The 23,265-nt window shown below is 41.0% G+C and overlaps 1 protein-coding gene across 1 annotated transcript in view; it reads left to right on the forward strand.

Annotated features, from left to right (window-relative positions):
* PCSK2 (proprotein convertase subtilisin/kexin type 2) overlaps positions 1–23,265 on the forward strand; it is a 195,006-nt gene that overhangs the window by 142,535 nt on the left and 29,206 nt on the right. Inside the window, exon 6 of the mRNA XM_088477202.1 lies at positions 7,937–8,013. Within this exon, the coding sequence (XP_088333328.1) occupies positions 7,937–8,013 (77 nt within the window). The remainder of the gene's footprint in view (positions 1–7,936; positions 8,014–23,265) is intronic.

The following is a 23,265-nucleotide window of genomic DNA, read 5'->3' on the forward strand; positions in this document are numbered from 1 at the left end:
TTATGTTCAGGCACTGGGGAGGAAGGGGTAGGGGTAAGGGTTAGTGGTAGGATACTTACCTAATGGTGTTGGGATTCTGACTGTCAGGATGCCACTGTCGGTATTCTGACCAGCGGCATCCCGACCACCGGGATCCCATACCCAACCCGAGTGACAAATGTCCTCAGCCCATCCCTATCTCTTCCTCTCCCCATGTTTGTATGTCTCATCTCTGTCTCTTACACCCCCTTTCTCTGTGTGTCTGTCTGTCTGTATCATCTACCCCATTGGCATTTTTTTCGCCACTGTTTTATATGTACCTCTCTCTTCCCCTCTGCCTCCCCCTGTGTATTTCTCACTGCTTCCATTTTGTCTGTAGATGAAAACATTTAAAAAAAAAATAGATTCAATAAAAAAAATAAATTAAGACTAATCCATTCATTAAAATAATGTTTTAGTCAAAGAATAAAGCTTTGTCTTATGTTACAAATTTAATTGTACTGGTATTGCGGATGTATTTTGCTTAAAAAAAATTAAGAAAAAAAAGCATTGTTGTAGAAATGGAAACCCCTCTCTAGAAATCCTGTGTTTGCTCCTGGATGCAGTGTTTACACAAGTAACCCGTAATGACACCCACATTGCATGTACAGAGAAAAATGCTGATATTCATCCTAAATATAAGCGATCTTGCCGCTAGGTTTCATAGCCTCCATCGTTATCGGTGAGCAGTTGTGGCAGCCTTATCGCTGGTGTGAAAAATCTTTCTGTAAACAGGCATATCTACAATATGCAATTCCATCTACACTTTCTCGACACACCCTAATTCAATGTCGCCACTGTGCAAATGCCCTTGTTACAGTACCACCCCGTTATGCCCCTCCAGCCACAATTGGAGATTAGTTTTTCTTCCACCTGTATGAGCTGCATTTGCATGATGACACCCTTCATGTAACTCTGCCGATAAGAGACCTTCCCTTCCTTCGGTGGATCCACCACTCCAGTTTTATAGATACACGAGGACTAGATATGTGTATGTTGGCATTGGAACAAATGCGTCCATTTGCGTTCAATATGCCCAAGTTATACTACACAAACTAGCTCAAGTTTAACTCAGCATCAGGCCCTCTGTCTGTAGCTTCCAGGTTACTTCCGTTCTGTTGTTGTCATAGATCCTGCAAAGCCCATGCTCTGTCCACGCTTACAGAATCACATGAGATCAGTCCACCAACTCCTTCTATATTAGCTTTTCATCTATCTTACTCATATCCTTAAATATCCTGTGCTTCTGTGCTACCCGAACTCACCTTAAGAAATAATGGAAACAATGCACCACTTCAGTATTACTTACAGGAAAGCTTTCTCTCTGGTGTTGAGCACAGAGAAGCCACCACTCTATCAGTGAAAAATGTTTAGTAAGGGTTCGGTTCGGGATGGACATCAGAAGTTGATGGTTACCAACTATCTGATGCCTCTTTCCAATGGCCATGCAGTGGTGCATATCTGTAATTCAGCTATGGACACCCTCTAGCATCCTTGCCTACTTTTGATAAAACATTTTAGTGAGATTGTGAAAGCAACACCTATGAGCGCGACGGTAAAGTGGACGTGTCCTCTACATCTGAGAGACGTGCCATAAAATTGATTTACAGCCAAATGTAAATGAGCCCCAAAGTTAGTAAGATCTACTTGTTGATGAAAACACACTAATACTTTTCAGGAAATGCACGTAGCCATAGGGATCATTGTGCCTTATAACCAATGCAGGGATAGGATACTAATGATCCAATATGAATGTCTATATCTCTGGAAAGGAAGGGGGTTGTTTAACAACTTCATAATGGGGGTAAGGTGCAATCAGGGAGATTGCTAGACTCTTCAGAGAGTCAGGGAGATTGTTGCTATTTCAGGGAGCCACCCTGACAATCAAGGAGAGTTGGCAAGTATGCCCTGTATCGGTTTCTGCAGAACAGCACATCTGCGTATCAACTGCACATGCAATAACAATTGATGGCTATTAAGGGTGGTCTTAATCAAGTCTCCATTGTTTTAACTGACTTAATATGACTGACCACTTGCCAGTATATACAGCTGACAAAACAAATATTTTCTGGAGAAGAGAGCAAGTGACATTAGTTTGTATCCTGCACATAGGGCAGTGTTCTCAAACTGTCTACCATGCCACACCATGATTCCAATACAAGCTCAAGGCTTGCAGCACTTGGTGGTAGACACAATTGGTATGGTCCCAAATCAGATATTGGAGGCACCCTCAGAACTGGCTCCTATACTCTGTTCAGAATATAGGGGCTCATTTATCAATGAGTTTTATCATATGTAACAAGCATATGCCGGGTAACTTCAGACTGCCCCCACTTCTGCTGCCGCCACTCTGTCCTTATAGATTAATGAAGTGACCCAGCATTTGGCACATGCTCAGAGGCATCCAGCTTCCAGAGACGAAGATATGATGGGGAACAGCACATCACCAAAGGATGGCAGAGGGGCCAGCTTTTCGGATCACTTCTCCGGACAGGCAGTGCTATATTTCAGCAGGAACAAACAGGAACTCAGGCCCTGATTCAGAGCTGGACGCTCTGACACAGCACTCGGTCTGAATCAGGGCGTCTTTTTTTTTTAAGGAGCGGCCTCCTGGCCGCTCGCATTGCTGTGGGTTGCCACCCACAGCTAATGCGAGCGGCCAGGATGATGGTCACGATGGTCAAGACCATCGGCTTGCGACGAGACCCTTGTGGTAGGGTCTCGTGGCCGCAAGCCCCAGAGAGCTTTCGGCTCAAACAGAGCCGAAAGCTCTCCCACTGACATCACTTGTGATGTCAGTGGGGCCGCCCCCAAATGGTAGGCGTTCTCATGGGAATGCCTCCATCTGGGCAGCCACCCCCCCCGGCCCGCCCACCAAAGGGGGCGTGCTGTAACTCAACATCGACAGCACGCCCCCTTTGGTGCGAGACCCGGAGCTACGGACTGCCCGTCGCTATCCAGGTCTCGCGCATGCGCATGACGGAGCCGGCTCCGTCGTGCGCATGCGCCCTGGGCCACCATTGACTCGATTGCGAGCGTTCATCGCTCGTGACCGGGTCTGAATCAGGCCCTCAGCTCCTAAACTTCTCATTAACTATGATGTAATGTCCTGGGCCAAAATGTATAAGATACAGTCAGGTACATAAATATTGGGACTGACAGAATTTTCATATTTTGGCCTCTATTCACCACCACAATGGCTTTGAAAAGAAACAAACAAGATGTGATTTAACTGCAGACTTTCAGATTTAATTTGAGGGTAATTACATCCAAATCACGTGAACGGTGTAGGAATTACAACGGTTTCTATATGTGCCTCCCACTTTTTAAGGGGCCAAAAGTAATGGGACAAACTAAACAATCCTAAATCTAACTTTCACTTTTTAATACTTTGTTGCAAATCCTTTGCAGGCAATTACAGCCTGAAGTCTGGAACACATAGACATCACCAGACGCTGGGTTTCATCCCTGGTGATGCTCTGCCAGGCCGCTACTGCAAATGTCTTCAGTTCCTGCTTGTTCTTGGGGCATTTTCCCTTCAGTTTTGTCTTCATCAAGTGAAATGCATGCTCAATCGGATTCAGGTCAGGGAATTGACTTGGCCATTGCATAAAATTCCACTTTTTAGCCTTAAAAAACTCTTTGGTTGCTTTTGCAGTATGCTTCGGGTCATTGTCCATCTGCACTGTGAAGAGCTGTCCAATGAGTTCTGAAGCATTTGACTGAATATAAGCATATAATATTGCCCGAAACACTTCAGAATTAATTCTGCTGCTTTTGTCAGCAGTCACATCATCAATAAATGCAAGTGAACCAGTTCCATTGGCAGCCATACATGCCCACGCCATGACACTACCACCACCATGCTTCACTGATGAGGTGGTATGTTTTGGATCATGAGCAGTTCCTTTCCTTCTCTTCTCTTCCCATCACTCTGGTACAAGTTGATCTTTGTCATCTGTCAATAGGATGTTGTTCCAGAACTGTAATGGCTTTTTTAGATGTTGTTTGGCAAACTGTAATCTGGTCTTCCTGTTTTTGTGGCTCACCAATGGTTTGCATCTTGTGGTGAACCCTCTGTATTCACTCTTGTGAAGTCTTCTCTTGATTGTTGACTTTGACACATATACATCTACCTCCTGGACAGTGTTCTTGATTTGGCCAACTGTTGTGAAGGGGTTTTTCTTCACCAGGGAAATAATTATTTTGTCCTCCACCACAGTTGTTTTCCGTGGTCTTCCGGGTCTTTTGGTGTTGCTGAGCTCTCCGGTGCGTTCTTTCTTTTTAAGAATGTTCCAAACAGTTGATTTGGCCACATCTAATGTTTTTGCTATCTCTCTGATGGGTTTGTTTTGATTTTTCAGCCTAATGATGGCTTGCTTCACTGATAGTGACAGCTCTTTGGATCTCATATTGAGAGTTAACAGCAACTGATTTCAAATGCAAATGTCACACCTAGAATATAACTCCAGACCTTTTACCTGCTTAATTGATAATGAAATAACGAGGGAATAGCCCACACCTGTCCATGAAATAACTTTTGAGTTGATAGTCCCATTACTTTTGGCCCATTAAAAAGTGATTGGCACATATTGAAACTGTTGTAATTCCTACACCGTTCACCCGATTTGGATGTAATTACCCTCAAATTAAATCTGAAAGTCTGCAGTTAAAGCACATCTTGTTTGTTTTATTTCAAAACCATTGTGGTGGTGAATAGAGGCCTGACTGTAAGTTCCATAAGATAAGTTTTATTTTAAAGACCCCTTTGAGTGCCTTCTTTTCTAAATACTATATATGTATATATAATGTATATTTATGTACAGCCATGGCCAAAAGTTTTGAGAATGACACAAGTATATCACAAAGTCTGCTGCTTCAGTTTTTATGATGGCAATTTGCATATACTTCAGAATGTCATGAAGAGTGATCAGATGAATTGCAATTAATTGCAAAGTCCCTCTTTGCCATGACAATTAACTTAATCCCAAACACAACATTTCCACTGCATTTCAGCCCTGCCACAAAAGGACCAGCTGACATCATGTCAGTGATTCTCTCATTAACACAGGTGAGAGTGTTGACGAGGACAAGGCTGGGGATCACTCTGTCATGCTCATTGTTCTTCCTCTGTTAACCATGGTTACCTGCAAGGAAAAACATGTAGTCATCATTGCTTTGCACAAAAAGGGCTTCACAGGCAAGGATATTGCTGCTAGTAAGATTGCACATAAATCAACCATTTATCAGATCATCAAGAACTTCAAGGAGAGAGGTTCAATGGTTGTGAAGAAGGCTTCAGGGTGCCTAAGAACGTACAGCAAGCACCAGGACTGTTTCCTAATGTTGATTCAGCTGCGGGATCGGGGCACCATCAGTGCAGAGCTTGCTGAGGAAGGGCAGCAGGCAGGTGTGAGTGCATCTTCACGCACAGTGAGGCGAAGACTTTTGGAGGATGGCCTGGTGTCAAGAAGGGCAGCAAAGAAGCCACTTCTCTCCAGGAAAAACATCAGGAACAGACTGATATTCTGCAAAAGGTACAGGGATTGGACTGCTGAGGACTGGGGTAAAGTTATTTTCTCGGATGAATCCTCTTTCAGATTGTTTGCAGCATCTGGAAAAACACTTGTCCAGCGAAGGTAAGGTGAGTGCTACCATCAATCCTGTGACATGCCAACAGTAAAGCATCCTGAGAACATTCATGCGTGGGGTTGCTTCTCAGCCAAGGGTTTGGTCTCACTCACAATTTTACCTAAGAACACAGCCATGAATAAAGAATGGTACCAAAACATCCTCCAAGAGCAACTTCTCCCAACCATCCAAGAACAGTTTGGTGAAGAACAATGCCTTTTCCAGCATGATGGAGCACCTTACCATAAGGCAAAAGTGATAACTAAGTGGCTCGGGGAACAAAACATCAAAATTTTGGGTCCATGGCCAGGAAAGTCCCCAGACCTTAATCCCATTGAGAACTTGTGGTCAATCCTCAAGAGGCGGGTGGACAAACAAAAACCCACAAATTCTGACAAACTCCAAGCATTGATTAGGCAAGAATGGGCGGCCATCAGTCAGTATGTGGCCCAGAAGTTGATTGACAGCATGCGAGGGCGAATTGCAAAACTCTTGAAAAATAAGGGTCAACACTGCAAATATTGACTCTTTTTATAAACTTTATGTAATTGTCAATAAAAGCCTTTCACACTTATGAAATGCTTGTAATTTTACATCAGTATGCCATAGTAACATCTGGCAAAAAGGTCTAAAAACACTGGAGCAGCAAACTTTGTGAAAATCAATTCTTGTATCATTCTCAAAACTTTTGGCCATGGCTGTATATATAATATATATATATATATAAATATATATATATATATATAATTTTATTTCTATAGCTCCACCCTCAGTTCCTGAACCTATTTTTCCAGAAAAATAGCCCTGCTGACAGGTAAGTAATAGTATATGTGAATTGATCCTTATCTAAGCTATAGATCGCATCAAACTGATGCGATCTATAGTGATAAGTAACATTTCACCACCGCAGATCTACATGAACAGACCCCTAAGACTTTAAGTTTTAAGCCAACATATTTTTTTCCTTTTCACATTTTTTCTAAGACAGAAAAATAATTAGCAAGTTTCCATTTATTTTCGCTTAAATCTAAAACAGAAGCCTTTACTTCCATTGAACTCATGTTTGTCTCAAACTATTTTTCGTTCATGATATTTAAAATCTGGGTCACATAGTTGTATAGAGATACCATGAATTATTTATATCTGATATTACTTTAACTGTACAGATTCATATCCAGGCAGGGTAACCATGGAGACATCAGTAAGATCCTTGGGGATGCATTCATTTGCAGCAATAGTAACTCAGGAGGAGATCAGGAATTAAATCCAAGCTGTCTTTTTATTTTATTTTTTCATAACTGTGTACCGTTAAAGCTGAATAGTCTATACTTTAAAATGGAAATTCAGAATACAATAAAATCTTTAGACAGTCTTTGACAAACGACCTCCGCCATTGTGCTGTATATTTCAAGATCATAGCTCATAGATCAATTTGGGTAATAATCTGTGAATTCGTTGTTTTAATTCAATAAAATATGTGTTTTGGATGACATGTAAATCTGTACACTGTACATTAACTTTCATTACATTTGTTTTTGTTTGGGTTTTTCTCCCCCATTTATTTTGTCTACTGGTTCTGCCTACATTATCTCTTTTGCGTCTTTAAAACCCTAAAAACTAATAACATTTTCAAAGTTTAAAATATATTAGGCAATTTTAAAAAATTACCATTGTTAACCCCAGGGATGCTGATTTATTTTGTGGGCTGCAGCACAGGGCTCTGAAAAATAATTTCTATTGCAGCACTTTTTGACCAAGGATGTGCATTGTTGAACTCCATAATGCTCATGACATGGCCCATAAGCTAAACTCATATAAAGGAATTATCCATCCTCAGATGACTTTCACCTATTGGATTCTACACATCCTCATGCAACTTGCATGGAATTCATTATTTCTATTGAGTATTTTGTTTACTTGCTCTTTGAAGCAACAAACAGTAAATATTTTGAAACAATTGCATTTAGTAAAGAGAGCATAGCAGAGCTATATTAGAAACCAGAAAATAAACATATCTGCCTTATGATACAAAAGCGTAGCTGAAGTGCACTGAATTAGAAAGTTAATTCAGTTTGTATAGTAAAAGTCACAGAAAGGTATGTAAAGATCAGTAAACTAAAGTCATCTGAAATTTGAATATTGCTTTAAACAAGTTTTGATCATCATTGGGTAAACTTCTCTTGATGCGGCTCAAAATTGTCCCTCTGTTGTTCTCCACTGCATTATGCATCTGTAGGTGCACTTTATAATGTTGTACAATGTTCATTTTGTTCTACTGTTCTTTCAGAATGCAGAGGCGAGTTATGATTTCAGCAGCAATGATCCTTATCCATATCCTCGCTACACTGATGACTGGTTTAACAGGTATTGTGACAGCCATGACAGTCCATCTGTTTTATTTTTTTCTACAGAGAAAAAACATTTATACTACTAATCATGATCTATTATATTGTGCCAAATGTCTCTCTTAAACAAGCGAAGTGAGAGCTAAAATGAGCCCTGCCTATCCCCTCTCCCCTCCTCACAGCTCTCACTGACTGTCTGATTCCCAAACAAAGCCTCTATTTTCCTCCCAGTGCCATTTGGTTGCGCAGGACTGTATCCTGAGTCCTGTCAGCTCCCGAAGCCACCAAACCCCCACTACATGAAACTTCTCCCCCAGCCACATACATGAGAAATGCAGGTGCATGTTGTTAGTATTAGGTGGATGGACATATGTATCATTTTCACACCGATTTACACATCAGTAGATGATTAATAAGAAATGCAAGTAAATGCTTTATGTTTAGCACCACTGGGTAAGGGGCCTTGCATAGGTGCCCTGTATATATATATATATATATATATATATATATATGTATGTATATATATCGTGTTGGGTACACTGCACATTTGAAATTAAAAGTTTGGCATTCGTTTTTTAAATGGTGCTGCCTACAGTATTGATATATAATAAGCATATATGCCAATCTGTTTGCACCTCAATGTCTAGTACAGACAGCTGTTTTGGGTCACTGTAATTTGTAAACATCCTATTAAATCCATCAGGAAGGATTTATTTCTAGTTAACCACTTCCTACAGTGTAAATCATACATCTACTGCAAAAAAATATATATATTTTTTGTCATCTTTTTAATGCATGTCATTTTACTTTTTTATTTCAATAATGTGCAATTCAGAATTGGATTTTACTTTTTTTAACTTTTAAATCAATATCCCCAGGACTTATAAATTTAATATTAAAAATGAATAGTAAATAAAAAAATGTATTACTTTTAGTAACACACTAAACATTGTACTGTATGCTTAAATATAAATTACTTCTCTTTATTGCAATAAAATATCATGAAATAGTCTGACTGCACACACAGTCCATAGAGGGAATTCAATTAGTTGTGATTACCCTTTATCACGCGCTAAAGTGCATAAAAGTGAATTTCAGTTGGAAAAAAATTTTGCCCTATTCAATTAGCTTGCAAGTTAATAGAATTTAACGCTAATTTCTTTTCACCACCTCCTGAGCAGGAGAAGTTGATTAACAATTATCAAGCACTTTCTAGAAGATAATAGCTAGAATCTGATTGGTTGCTATGGGCAACATTTCCACTTTTTAAAACCCACACTTTAGTAAATATACCTCAATGTGTTTTTTTTTCTGCAGTTTCTCAATAACATGGGAATATCATTTATAATTAAGCAGGATGTTAAGATTATATAGCGTGTGCTAGAAAAAAATTAATAAGCTATGATTGTTAATTTGATTATTTATACACTACCACCATATTATGAAGCACTTTACATTTATAATTAAACTATTATTATTTATATGATTATTGATATAGTGTCACCATCTTATGCATATTATGAATGATATTTAACCTATAGTAGGAAAATACAGGTAAAACATACCCCATCTGTGTCACACCGGTTTGTCTGCCCCTCCCTTTTAGGATGTAAGCTCTTATGAGCATTGCCCTCTACTCTCTTGAGCTTCTCCCGACTTTACTTTCATCTACTTTTTACTACCCACTAGGGCACCTAACACTTGGTTGCTTATGCTCTGCTGCTTATGTGGGTGTATGGTTGCTAATGTAACAATGTATATTATCCATGTCCTTGTCCTGCAATTATTGTATTGTACTTTAAGTTACTGGTCTCCAATTTGTTTATGTATTTTGTAGGGCACTGCGGAATATATGGCTCACCAAAAACATAAAACAATATTTTTTAAAAGAAATCCACAATTCCAACCACTAAGAAATATTTATATACAATATTTTAATGCCACATGATACACAATAAAAATTCCCATACACGTCAGGATAATTCCAATAGGCAAATCATGAAATCAATCAAATTGCTTATCAAAATGATACTCTCTTGATAGCAGAAAGTTCTCAAATAAATAATAAAAAATACAAAATACATTTGTAATTTGTGGATCTCATCTGGATATATCCCTTTACATTGTGACTATAAATTAATACTGTAATTAATTAATGACAACAGGTTATTCTTAAATCATAGAAAACATTACTAGCACAGATATAATAATCAAACACAATGTTTGTGAAAGAGAGCAATGTAGTGAAGTATTTATCTAAACATGGATATTAATTACTTAATGTGGCTCTATTCACAAAATATTCATATTGAATATATATATATATATATATATATAGATATATAGACACACACACACACATATATATATATATATATATATATATATATAGGAAGGGGCGCTAATAGTGATTTATAGTCTGTAAATGATGAATGATCTCAGTCTATTCTTTTTAGTAATTCAATCTTTTAGTAGAAGGAGATACGGTGATGACCCAGAAATCTTGTTGTCTTCTCTGAGACTGTATGATCCATGTTGTAACCTTTCTCTCGAAGGAATTTTTTTGTGGATGACCTTTTACTAGAAGTAAACCCTCACACCAAGGGAAGAACACCCAAAATATAATAAGTCAACAGTTCAAGTGGACATAAATATATTTATTCCAGTATAAAATCTTCTTTGATAAAAAATCTTTACAAGATATTTTTCATAGCAAACAATAAAACTCAGAATAAGAATAAAGCACAGCATTTGCTTTACAAATGTTTTATAAAAGGTTTCCCCACCTTTACATTCTTTGATTCACAAATTGTGGGGACCCAAAACAAACGTGCTCAAAACTGTACCCGACGCGTTTTGCCCTAATATTCTGGGATATTTTAATCTACTGGTTTGGTGAGGCATTATGCCTATGTGTTAAAACTACCCCTGAGGAAGCCCTTATTAGGGTGAAACGCGTCGGATACAGTTTTGCCATTTAGCCTCTACATTTTCATTTGATTCCAATTCATCCCAGGTCACACATCTTCATGGACTTCACAACAAATTTGCCTTTGTGCCGAAACAACATCTGGGTTATAACTGCTGTTTTTTCAAGTCAGCACACTTTGTTCCTCAAATGGGTTTACATTAAGCACACAATTTGACTGCATGGATGTCCACAGAAAATAGTGTCTGACACAGTAGAGCAGTTTGCAAACTTTGGCGTGCTTTGCGCAAAGTGTTTGACATCGAACTAAGTTTTTCATCAGTTTACCATTCCCAAACTACAGGTGCCCTCATTCATCAATTGTACTTACTCCATGGACAGTTAGTTTTGGACTTTTGCATTTTACCATCATTTTTGCACCACGTCGCAGCCGCACACAAACAGGATTTTTTGTTGTATTGAGGACTTAAAGGCTGTACTGTTCTTGCAATCTTGGCCATGTAAATTGCATACACATATCCTCAAATCGCTCCAAATAGCCCCATTTGGTGTATCATGCAAAAAATACCATGAACAAAGATGTACCATGCACCTCACCACAAAACTTTTCACAAATTATGCTTAAATTATTGTTAATGTGACAAAATTACAATACATGGGTATCCTGGATACTGGTGCTGGCATTGCTTGCAGTTCCTTTGTGTGATCTATCTGTGTAAAAGGCAAAAGACAGTGGTCCAATACAAGTGAGCCATGCCATGCTTCACGCCACTCATCCTTAATTAGCAACTTTGTACGATTTCCTTTGCTACAAAAACACTAATTCTAAGTGCATTATAAGTGGATCTGTATGTAGCTACAATTAGAATAATGCTCTAAATTTAACAAAAAGTATGAAAGTCTGGGGATCATTACCCATAGCTAAGCGTCTTGCGCCATATGGTGGAAAATGGATAGACGTATAAGGACACATCTGTATAGCACACAAATCCACTATATATCCACTATATTGTATAGCACACTATATATCCACTATCCACTATACTGTATAGCACATAAATCCAAATCAGCTATATCCACAGGGTAAGTGTGTCGCAGAGCTCCGGTCACTTGCTGTCACTTATCTGGCCACTGGAGGGCAGCAGGCATGCAGTTCCCAGCACTCGCTGCTGATCCTGGCTTACTCCTTCCTTCCTCCATCCCACGGCGGGTCCAGAACATAGGTGTTCCTGAGTGCCTGTATTAGGGAAACAAGTCTGAGGGCCGCAACCTGTGTGCTGGACACAGCTAGGTCTATACCTCCTTGTGAGGGTTCCTGGTGAATACCACCGGCATGTGAGCCTCCGCACCTCAGTACTGGGTCTTTCCAATCCCAAAATATGGGCTAGCATCCTTTATCCATCCGTGAATTGTGACAGAATACTCTGGGAAAAAGAAACATGGATGGTAATCCGTCACCAAAAGAATTGCTGGAGCACCTCGATGCCAGAGTTGAGAAGCAGGAACAAGAGCAGGCCCAGATTATGCAGTGCTTACAGACACTCATTCAGCAAGTTGATATTGCACATATGCCACCAATTCAACCTGCACTGCTTCCCGCTGTGTCGACACAAGCTGCAGGAATTTCAGCCCTATTGAGGACTCCAAATCCCTCAAAATTCGACGGGGACCCTAAGAGTTGTAGGGGATTTTCAAATCAATATTTGATCCAATTTGAGATCCAAGCCGCAAATTTTCCCAAAGACAGGACGAAAGTGGCATACATAATTTCTTTGTTCAGTGGCCAGGCTTTGGCTTGGGCTTCTCCACTCTGGGAGAGGAACGATTCTTTGGTTAATAATTGTGCCAGCTTCTTGAAAGCCTTCAAGAGAGTGTTTGATGAGCCCGGCCAGCATGACTTTGGCAGCATCAGCATTTTTTTATCTGAAGCAAGGCACCTAATCTGTGGGTCAGTATGCCATGAAGTTCAAACTCTGGCATCAGAGTTCAGGTGGAACAACAAAGCCTTGGTTGCCATTGTCATACAAGGGCTTTGGGAATAAATGAAAGATGACATTGACATCCAGAGATCTGCCATCATCCTTGTATGATTTGATTTCTGTGTTCAGTTGGACCACCGCCATAGAGAAAGGGCTCTGGAAAGGGGACAGTCCCATCGCTACAGCTTCAAGCTTGCACCTCACTTCATGGCTCCGGTAGTTCCACTGGAGGTAAGTATGCAAGTCGGTAAATCTTGTCTGAGGAGAGAGAGAGAGGAGGTTCAATAACAAATGTTGCCACTATTGTGAAGAACCATATCTTCTTTCTGTTGGTCCCAAGCATTCGGGAAACATGAGACCCTAACCAATCATGGGATGGTTAGGTTAGGTGCATTTCAACAAACCCCAAGAAGAAATGCTCTGTCACAATTTTCAATTGACATGACCCTACTGCTAAAGTAATCTGCTAAAGCTCTTTAGGCCTTCCTAGATTCGGGTGCTGATGACATTTTTATCACTGCTAAAAAGGTCAAGGAGTTGGGCATTCTTAGAATCCCTCTTCAGACTCAACTCCATATCATTGGAGTGGACAGGAATAAACTTCCTTCGGCTTCTATACGCTTCCGAACTTTACTTCACCATGTAAGTTGGCGCTCTCCATAAAGAGTTAATTTTTTTGTATATACTCCCATCGGCTGAATGTTCGATAATTCTGGGTTTTCCAGGGTTATGCAGTCACGCCCCCTCTGGACTGGAATGAACCCCAAATCTTGTTCTGGGGTTCTCAGTGCCAACAGGGGTGTTTGTCAGCTATCAGACCTCCAACCGAGTTATCCAGAGTTTGGCCATCTCTCCATATGAACCTTTACCAAGGCTGCTGAGACTCTTCCCACTCATCGAGAATGGGACTGAGCAATTGATTTGATGCCTGGGAAAGTGTACCCTCTGTCTATTCCAGAGACTCAGGCAGTGGGCAACTATATTAAAGAGAATATGGAATGGAGTTTTATCAGGAAGTTCAAGTCCCCAGCTTTTTGATTAGGATCAGATCTGGAGATGAATGGAAGATAGCCTTCAACACTCATGATAGGCATGTTGAATACCTAGTGATGCCATTCAGGTTAAGTAATGCACCAGCCAAGTTCATGAATGCCATTTTCCAAGATTTATTGTACAAATTTGCTGTGCTTTTTCTGGATGACATCTTGATATTTTCTAAAGATCTGGCAAATCATCGAAAACATGTTTGTGAGGTCCTGTCTCGGCTCAGAGAAAACAAACTGTTCTACAAACTGGAGAAGTGTGTGTTTGAGCAAAAAGAGATACCATTCCTGGGATATATCGTGTCAGGGTTCAATCTTCATATGGATCCAGAGAAGCTTGCTGCTATTATTAATTGGCCTCGATCTTCTGGGTTGAAAGCGATTTAGCGCTCCCTGGGATTCTGCAATTTCTACAGGCAGTTAATTAGGAATTGTTTATCAATTGTAGCTCCGTTCACAACACTTACTAGGAAGGGCCAGGATACCAAGAATTGGCTACTTGAAGCTAAAGAAGCATTTTCTCACTTAGAACAATGTTTTATATCTGCACCTATTCTGAGACAACCTAACCCTGATTTACCCTTTGTCCTAGAGGTGGATGCTTCCACTGTCGGAGTAGGTGCAGTTTTGTCACAAAAAGATTCTGCTGGGAAATGGTACTCTTTTCCACAAGTTCTCGGTTCTAGAGAGAAACTATGTGGTCTGTGACAAGGAGTTATTAGCAATTAAGTTGGCCTTGGTGGAGTGGCGCCACCTGCTAGAGGGGGCCAAATTTCCAGTTACAGTCCTTACCGATCATAAAAACCTTCTGTATCTCAAGACGACTCACTGCCTAAACTACCATCAGGCCAAGTGGTCGTTGTTCTTTGATCAATTCAATCTGGTTATCACTTATCGATCAGACGACAAAAATATTAAGGCAGATGCCCTGCCCTGTGCATTCAGAACTGCTGAGGAGGAGTTATCCAGCAAGAACAAGCCCATTCTCAATCCAAGCCCAATTGTTTGTGACCTGATTCCATCTCACTCCTGGTATTGTGCTTGATATTCTGGTTTTGAACTTGGCTATTCACTGTGACCTGTTTAGGTCTGATCCTTGGTAGCATCTTGTCTGTTTGGTTCTGACCCAGCTTGTCGACCATGTTGTACACTTTCATAATACGCCGCTCCGTTCCTGAGTACACCAGCACCTGTATTAGGGAACCGCGTCTGACACAAGTCCATACCTTCTTGCGGGTGTCCCTGGTGAATACCGCCAACACGTTAGACTCTGCATCTCAGTACTAGGTCTCGCCAATCTCAAAATATGGGCTAGCATCCTTTATCCATCCGTGAATTGTGATAAAATGTACTTTGGGCCTGATTCAGAGATGTCTGACACCTCGTTCTGTATTTGCATCTGAGATTGATGGATTTGCACAGCCACTTCTGTGTGGCTCTGCAAATTCATCCATCTCTGAATCAGGCCCTTTGTGCTTTCATTGAATTAGCAGTGCAACATAGACGCAAGATCAGTAACAATTTTGTGACATTTTTCGTGGTATGCCAAACAAGTTTATTTGGCGCAATTTCAGGATAGATGCATGTAGACACATCTATAACAGGCAGAGCATGTCAAACAAGACTGGAAGCCTTCTTCCGAATTTGGGTCTCTAACAAAGATGACAAGGTGGATTTACTTCCTTGGACAGAATTTGCACACAACAATCACTACAATGTGTGTATGCCATTCTCTCCATCCATCTAACATAATTCCTTCAGTAGGGCCAACCCACCTGGGCTGAAGGTTTTTTTCGTTCTGGATGTGGGAATTATTCCCTAATTCGAGTTTCCTGTTCTGCGGAGCATTAGAGTAAGTCCAGGACTCCGAGGGTGCAGCAGAAGAACCTACCACTGGCCCTGGCCAAATATGTGCACATTGGTCTTCTTATACACTGGATTGTGTGTGTAATACAGTATTAATAAGTAACACAATAGAAAAGCTATAGCAGTGTGTCCCAAACTCGTTCCTTAGGTACCACTAACAGTACATGTTTTCCAGATCTTGTAGTTGGTGCACAGGTATGTATTCATTACTGTCTGACACATATTAAAAGATCCACCAATGGAGTTAATTATTTTCAGTTGTGATACTGAGGAGAACTGTAAAACATGCAGTGTTCCCTGAACACCAAGTTTGGGAAATACTGGTATGTCTAAAGAACCGGCATTTTCTGACTTAACAGCGCGCTGAATTGAATAGCTCCAGGAACTCCCTCCCGGGCCTATTCAACATCGCGCTGAATTGAATTCCGCCCATGGACATTATAGAGAACAAAACAACACCCTTCCTTGCAAAGTACAGTATATGCCACACTGACACATATAATATGTATACAACACATGATAGATAGATAGATAGATATGAGAGATAGATAGATAGATAGATAGATAGATAGATAGATATGAGATAGACAGAAAGATAGATAGATATGAGATAGACAGAAAGATAGATAGATAGATATGAGATAGATAGTTATGAGATAGATAGATAGATATGAGATAGACAGAAAGATAGATAGACATGAGATAGATAGTTATGAGATAGATAGATAGATAGATAGATAGATAGATAGATAGATATCACACACACACACACACACACTGTATATAACCCCCACCCTCCACTTACCTGTGTTTGAAAGTGTAGTGAAGACAGTAAGCAGGCTCTCCTGCACTCTGGAGCACTCCTCACCTCTGCCCTCACTGTCTCTCTTCTCCCTGGGTGCCATAAAGCTCTTTTTCTGCTCCCAGTCCCCAGGCTCTTCCCTGACACAGACTCCCCGATAAGCCCCGCCACCTTTTTCCACCTGCCAGCCTCTAGGTTCCTGGGAAAGGAAACCTGGCTCCCTGTTGGTCGAAAGCGACCATTTCCTTGCAGCTTGGTGTGGGGGCAGCCATTTTTTTTTAGCCTCTGCAACTTGGATCTCACCAGCAGCGTAGCTGGGCAGCCCCTGCAGGAGCTGAAGCATCGTCTGCCTAACATGACAGTACGGTTATATCTAAATTCCCTTCATGGAGAGGAGAGGACCCTGGCTACCATGACAATACTCCCACAGCCAGGCGGCCAAGGAATACTAACATTGTACCAGCCTGGGGGGCAGATGGCACCTTGCCCCCAGCCCAGTCCGCCACTGACATACCAACAGCAGACATGGTAGGAAAATCTGCTGTCACTGGGCACATGCGGAAGCTCTGGTCTATCTCTTATACTGCTTGTTGTGGTCAAAGCTCTAGTAAAAATTATATTATATACTACTGCTATTTTAGTAATGATTCAAGCCACTGGCCAGGCCAGAGTGGGAGGTTTCTGGCAACTGAAACCCCCTCTGCTTTTGCCTATGTGTGATAACTTTGGCTTTATAGGAGCCAATGGACAGTGTAACCTACTAGACTGCTACTACGTGGAATTACAGAGTACCAAAAAGGGACAAGATGAAAAAAGGAAGGATTTGCTGTTCAGTAGAGACTGAGGGATGCCGAGGTGCAGGGCAGGAGAGCGGGGTGAGGTGCCACAGGTCCATGAGCCAGGACTGGGCAAGCGGTGATGCAGAAGTGGTGCAAGTGGCCAGGGCCACTGAGTACCCACTGATGGTGTGCTGGGGATCACAGTAGAAGCACCAGCAGAGTGGGCCTGAGATTTAGAGACAGTGTGATAGTGCTGCGAGCTGCACCAGAGTTCCATGGAGGCTATGGCCAGGATGTACTAAATGGAAAATGCAATAAAAACCCTGTTTTACCACATTATCTGTAAGTATTATTGGTTAGCTAGGGCTCTGACGTGGAGGGTAACGCTAGCTTTTGCTGCCATTGCCCTATAGAAGCCTATGGGCTGCTACCTCATCGCGTTGGTATGAGGGATCTGATCAGATCCCTCCCAGCGTGCCCCATGGCACTGCATCACTCTGTGCATGCGCAGATGGACTCCCGGGTCATACACCCGGAAGTCCATGGTGCAGCGGTGATCGCAAAGGACAGCTCTTATCGGAAGAGCTGCCCTTTTCGGTACTAATCACATATGTTAGTGCATATGCGATCAGTAAGGATGCGGTGACTGGCGGGATGTACACCGCAAGGTTAGTACATCCTGCCTTAAGTGAGTTTAAACGGATAAAGGGAGATGTCCCTTCTGAAAGCTTAGTGAAAGCATGGTGAAAGCATATTGAAACCATATGGAAAGCATAGTGAATGCATATTGAATGTATATTGCAATACTAAGTAACCCTGATATTTAATAGAGGCTGAGCTAGATATCTGAGTCTGAATATGCTGACAGTGTGAGATATTATTGAACCAGTGACTCAATCTATCAGTATAAAGAGAGGAAGCTATTTTATGAGAGAACTATAAGCTGATTAAAGTGCACTTTGGAACTGAGCTTTATCACTGGAAAGTAAAGCTATTGTTCTCTGGAATCAAGAAAGTCCAGGATTAGATGCTAATCCTATTACTTTTGCCTATAGTAGAGTACAAGTACATGCCTGTTATATGACAGTAACCACTTAGCTAGAGAGTACTCAAATGAAAGAACTTTGTGTTCAATTTGAAAATAGTGACTGATCAGTCTGGGGTTTTGCTAGTCTACAGCATAATAATCTGCTTTTTCTATTTCCTTATATGTGTGTTTTGTGAAGGTTTGTTGAGAAACTAATGTATTGAAGCAATGGAGAAACTTCATTTTCCCTAGTTATAGCCAAAGAGGTGCTGCACTACTTAAGGAAGCATATTCAACTACTAAAGAGATTTATTGCCTATTGTCTACTTACTACAGTATTGCTAACTACTGTCTTGTATTTCCCATCTTTCATCTGTGCTGAGCTGACTGTCATTTGTATGGTGATTATTATTTTCTCCATCGTCACCGTCCCTGGACTCACGTCCTCTTGCACCCTCTTTAATAAATATACTAGATCAGTGTTGAGCATGGAATGGGGCATTCAGAAATTCCATTGCATGCACAATACAACAAAGAACTAACAAAATAACATATTATTTATTATTACCAGTTATTTTATATAGCGCACACATATTCCGCAGCACTTTTACAGAGAATATCTTACCATTCACATCAGTCCCTGCCCAGAGGAGTAGGTATATTCCCTACCACATGCTCACACACATACACACTAGGGTCAGTTTTCTGGGGAGTCATTTAACCTACCAGTATATTTGTGGGAGGAAACCGGAGTACCCGGAGGAAACCCACACAAGCACAGTGAGAATATACAAACTCCACACAGTTAGGGCTATAGTGGGAATTGAACCCATGACCTCAGTGTTGTGAGGCAGTAACGCTAACCATTACACATCTGTGCTGCCCCATATAAGAACAGAGACAAAAATTCAGCTTCCTTTAGGCTAAATTGTAAAGGATTGGCCAACAATAGATTAAGTGTCTGATTCAGCAAGGATCACAACTGCTAAAGCGTATGCAAATGACCGATTGTTGCATACTGCGCGTGCGTATGCATCGCAGACTACGTGCATGAACCAGTCACTACGATTGGGACTGCGACCTCAGTGGCGACGCAGATACTTTGCAGAGTGACTGACAGGAAGTGCCGTTTGTGGGTGGTATTTCGCTATGTTGCCAAAGTATATGGATGCATGTAAGGGTAAGTGGGCGTCCTTATGGTAGACTGTGATCGCAGTGCAAATGCAGTTATTTGCATATCACCGCTGATATTAGCAACTGCTTTGCGTGCGTAGTAGCAGAATAATATTTGCAGAGTTGTATAAAAGCATCCTGTTACGTATGGCTCATTCAAAAGAAATTCCCTTAGAAGTATTTTATTGGGTCTCTGGAGTCCAAACTTAACAGGGGGAGTAATTTAATTCAATGTAGCTTACTTAATGGTTAAAACCATGAAACAAAGCATGATTTTATGTGGTAATGAATTACAATTCATCAAAGGCAAAAGAGCATGGTTGTCTGCTGAGCAAGCGCAGTAAAGATCTGGACTGGGTCCTCGCACTGCATGTTTCAGATTCAAAAAGTACATCTGCTCTGAACATATCAGAGTTTGGATAGACCTTAGGAGGTAGTGTGGAGCGATATTGGCACTGCCCTATTGCAGCCCCACCCATGCAGTGGTCATAGTTCAGATACTTTCACACATTTACGCTGAGCTGCTAGTGTATCAGGAATACTACCCTACCCCTGTAATTAACAGTTGACAGCCCAGTCAGTACCTGTTCCCATACAGTATCACTGCACAGAAGCAGGGACACAGCACCAAAGTTGCACCATTACAATGCAAAGACACAAAAGTAGCTCTGTCCTGCACCAGACATCTGTCTGTTGTATGTGACCTCTTTTGTCTCCATATCTTTGAATTTGTACTGTTGCATTTTATTGTTTTATTGCTAAATTTCTACCCTACACCTTTAGAGAATGATCTTTTGTTCCAGTATGACTGTTTCCATGGCGAAATAATGAACAGAATTTGTATCCAGTTGAACGAACATATCTAAACAGCAAAGCTGATACTAAAAGATACATTGTATTATACCAACCAACTTCTATAAAAGTATCAATAGCAAGACAGGTTTAAGGGATATGTCATTTTTCTGGACTTTTATATTCGCTTAGTGTAATAGATATTTTCCAAACAAAACAACCTGTCTGGTTTCATTAATGTATTAGATGCAATATACAGATGGGAATGTACAATTCAAACCCACTTAAGTCGGCTTATGATGCAGCCGAGTGGGCAATTCTATATATAGGAGTCTTGATGCTTTGAAAAGAGAACTGACTATTCTTTTCTTTTGCACACTAGGGTACTTGTAAGACACAGTAAGACTGTTTAAGAAAATAATTCAAACTAAGCTGAGGGTTCTACAGTATTTGTAAAATAGACCTAATTTTATTATTATTTATTTATATAGCAACACTAATTTATACGGCACTGTTAAGTTATCATTATATTATATTTTTGGGGTGTGAGAGGAAGCTGGAGCATCTCAGAGGAAACCCACGCAATTACAGAGAAAACATACAAACTCCACACTGATGGGCCACGACCGGGAATTAAACTCATAACCTCAGTGCTGTGAGGCAGTAATGCTGACCGCTACAACAGGGGAATTCAAAATGGGGCCCTCCAGCTGTGGAACAACACATTCCAGCATGCCCTGCCAGTAAAACTGTGGCAGGGCATGTTTAGTTCCACAGCAATGGAGGATCGCATGTTGAATAACCCGTGTACTGCACCATCCGTGCCGCTATCTGTCAGTTACTCTTTTAAAATGTTAGAGGCAGACACTACTGTACATAAATCAGGTGATCAAATGATCAGCAGATGCCTGACAAATGTGGATGCTGTAAATATCGAATTGGTTATTTTAAAGGCTTGCAAATAAATTGCAGTGAGATCTATGCTGTTAAATTGCGTGTAAAATGTCCTGTTTATTGCAGCTGTGTGTTAAAGATTATATTCATTATCACAAATTAACAAAATCAATGAGCCATGTGATATTACAGTTTCTATGTAAAGGTGACTTATTAAGCAGATAATTACTTCAATTACGGATGTATATATAAGTAATAAAGTAAAGGTCAACATTTTTTGCTGCTGTAGTGATACTTGCTGCAGCTAATAGACTGTGTTATGTATTGTGCCTAATGTTATCAATGTTGTATGACCATGCAACAAAGTAATGAAAAAAAATCAAAATAATATCACATAATATTTAGATTAAAATATAATTACCTATCTTTTTCTAGAACAACGTTGTTCCATGGATTTTGTTCATTTAATTGCAAACCAGTAAAAATATTATATAAAATTCCTCCTACTTTTGGACCCCACATCTTGGTTTTAGGCACGTTGGTGCTGATTCTAAGTCAGACGTTGCAGCGGCCGTGTCGGCGTCTTTTGCTGATCTTGCATCTGCAACTTTATGCTAATGCAGGTACTGTACAAAGCCCTGCCCTGGTGTACACCAGTTCGTCCGAATGTGCAAGGGCTGAGATGCCCACTGGCAGCATCCATAGATGCTGAAATACTGCCTGGTGTGTCTGTAGGCAGTGGCATCACAAGGGGGGTGCGGGCTGCTCCCGGGTGTCACTTGCCAAGGGGTGACACCAAAGTGCCGACTCCTCCTCAGTGACAGGAGCCGGGTGCTGCACTGTAGCATTACATGCAGCACTCGGCTCCTGACACAATGAGGGAGCCGGCACTGCACACAGATTGGTCACCGGGGGCAGTCCGCACCTCTGGAACCCCCTGGAGTGATTACAACAGGGGTTCGGGATGCAAGGCCGCACCCCCTTTTATGCCGCACGCACTACAGCTCTTCCCACAACGGGTGTCACCGCGGGGAGGGACGCCACTGTCTTTAGGGACAGCTGCTATTAGCATCAGATGCAACATCTCCGTGTTTCCTTTTAGCCACCCTGTTACCTCCCAGTCAGTATCCAGGAATGCTCCTTGTATTTATGCCGTCATGCTTCTAGATTTGATCTGCTCTCCAACATTGCTGCTGTGTCCAACTCAGAGTCAGGCCCTTTGGTATCAGAAATAAGAGTGTGTTTGTGGGGACGTGGACAGGGGGTTATGGGGGTAGGGGTGTCTGTACTACATCTAACACTTTTGTGTATTTAAAGATATTTAAAGATATTTATTGCACTGGACAAAGTGTTCCTAGATGTCGGCAAGGTGCATAATGTATCTGATTGATAGTATAAGGATGACTCACAGTATCTAAAACATCAAAAATGGCACACAAAAAAATATCAAGTTTATTTGTGGAAAAAAAATCTATGGACCCTCGCATAAAGCAGGGACAGCTCCGGTAGATGTTCCCCTTTTTATCCCTTTATTTCAGTGGGTCTCATACATTTCCCACCTGGGTACCCACCAGCTGAGCACCACTGCTTTACTTCATTTAAATGCTCCTGTCCCACAAAATGAAATCTTGTTTTTGTAGGTGGATGCAAATGATGATACCCCCAGCTATGCACTAATTCGCACTCAGCAAGGACCACCGACCATCCAACCAACCAAATCCTCCCATAGGCCAGTGCAAAGTCTTGCAGCCTCTCAGACATCACCATCTGGAGCTGCAAATCCACAAAATAGCAATTTTGCTGCAGTTTTCATATTCTGCAGTTTATAAATCGCCTTTGCTGTTTCCTGCATACACTTCTATATCCATAGATGGAACATAAAAGCAGAAACTATTTACTTTACTGAAAACGACATAAATGAAGAAAACCCCTGAGATCCCTAAACTTAGGAATGATCTGTAAATACAGCAAATAGATGTTTTTAGGG

Source organism: Taudactylus pleione, unplaced genomic scaffold (assembly GCF_031769625.1).
Source record: "Taudactylus pleione unplaced genomic scaffold, aTauple2 ptg000201l, whole genome shotgun sequence".
Classification (NCBI taxonomy): domain Eukaryota; kingdom Metazoa; phylum Chordata; class Amphibia; order Anura; family Myobatrachidae; genus Taudactylus; species Taudactylus pleione.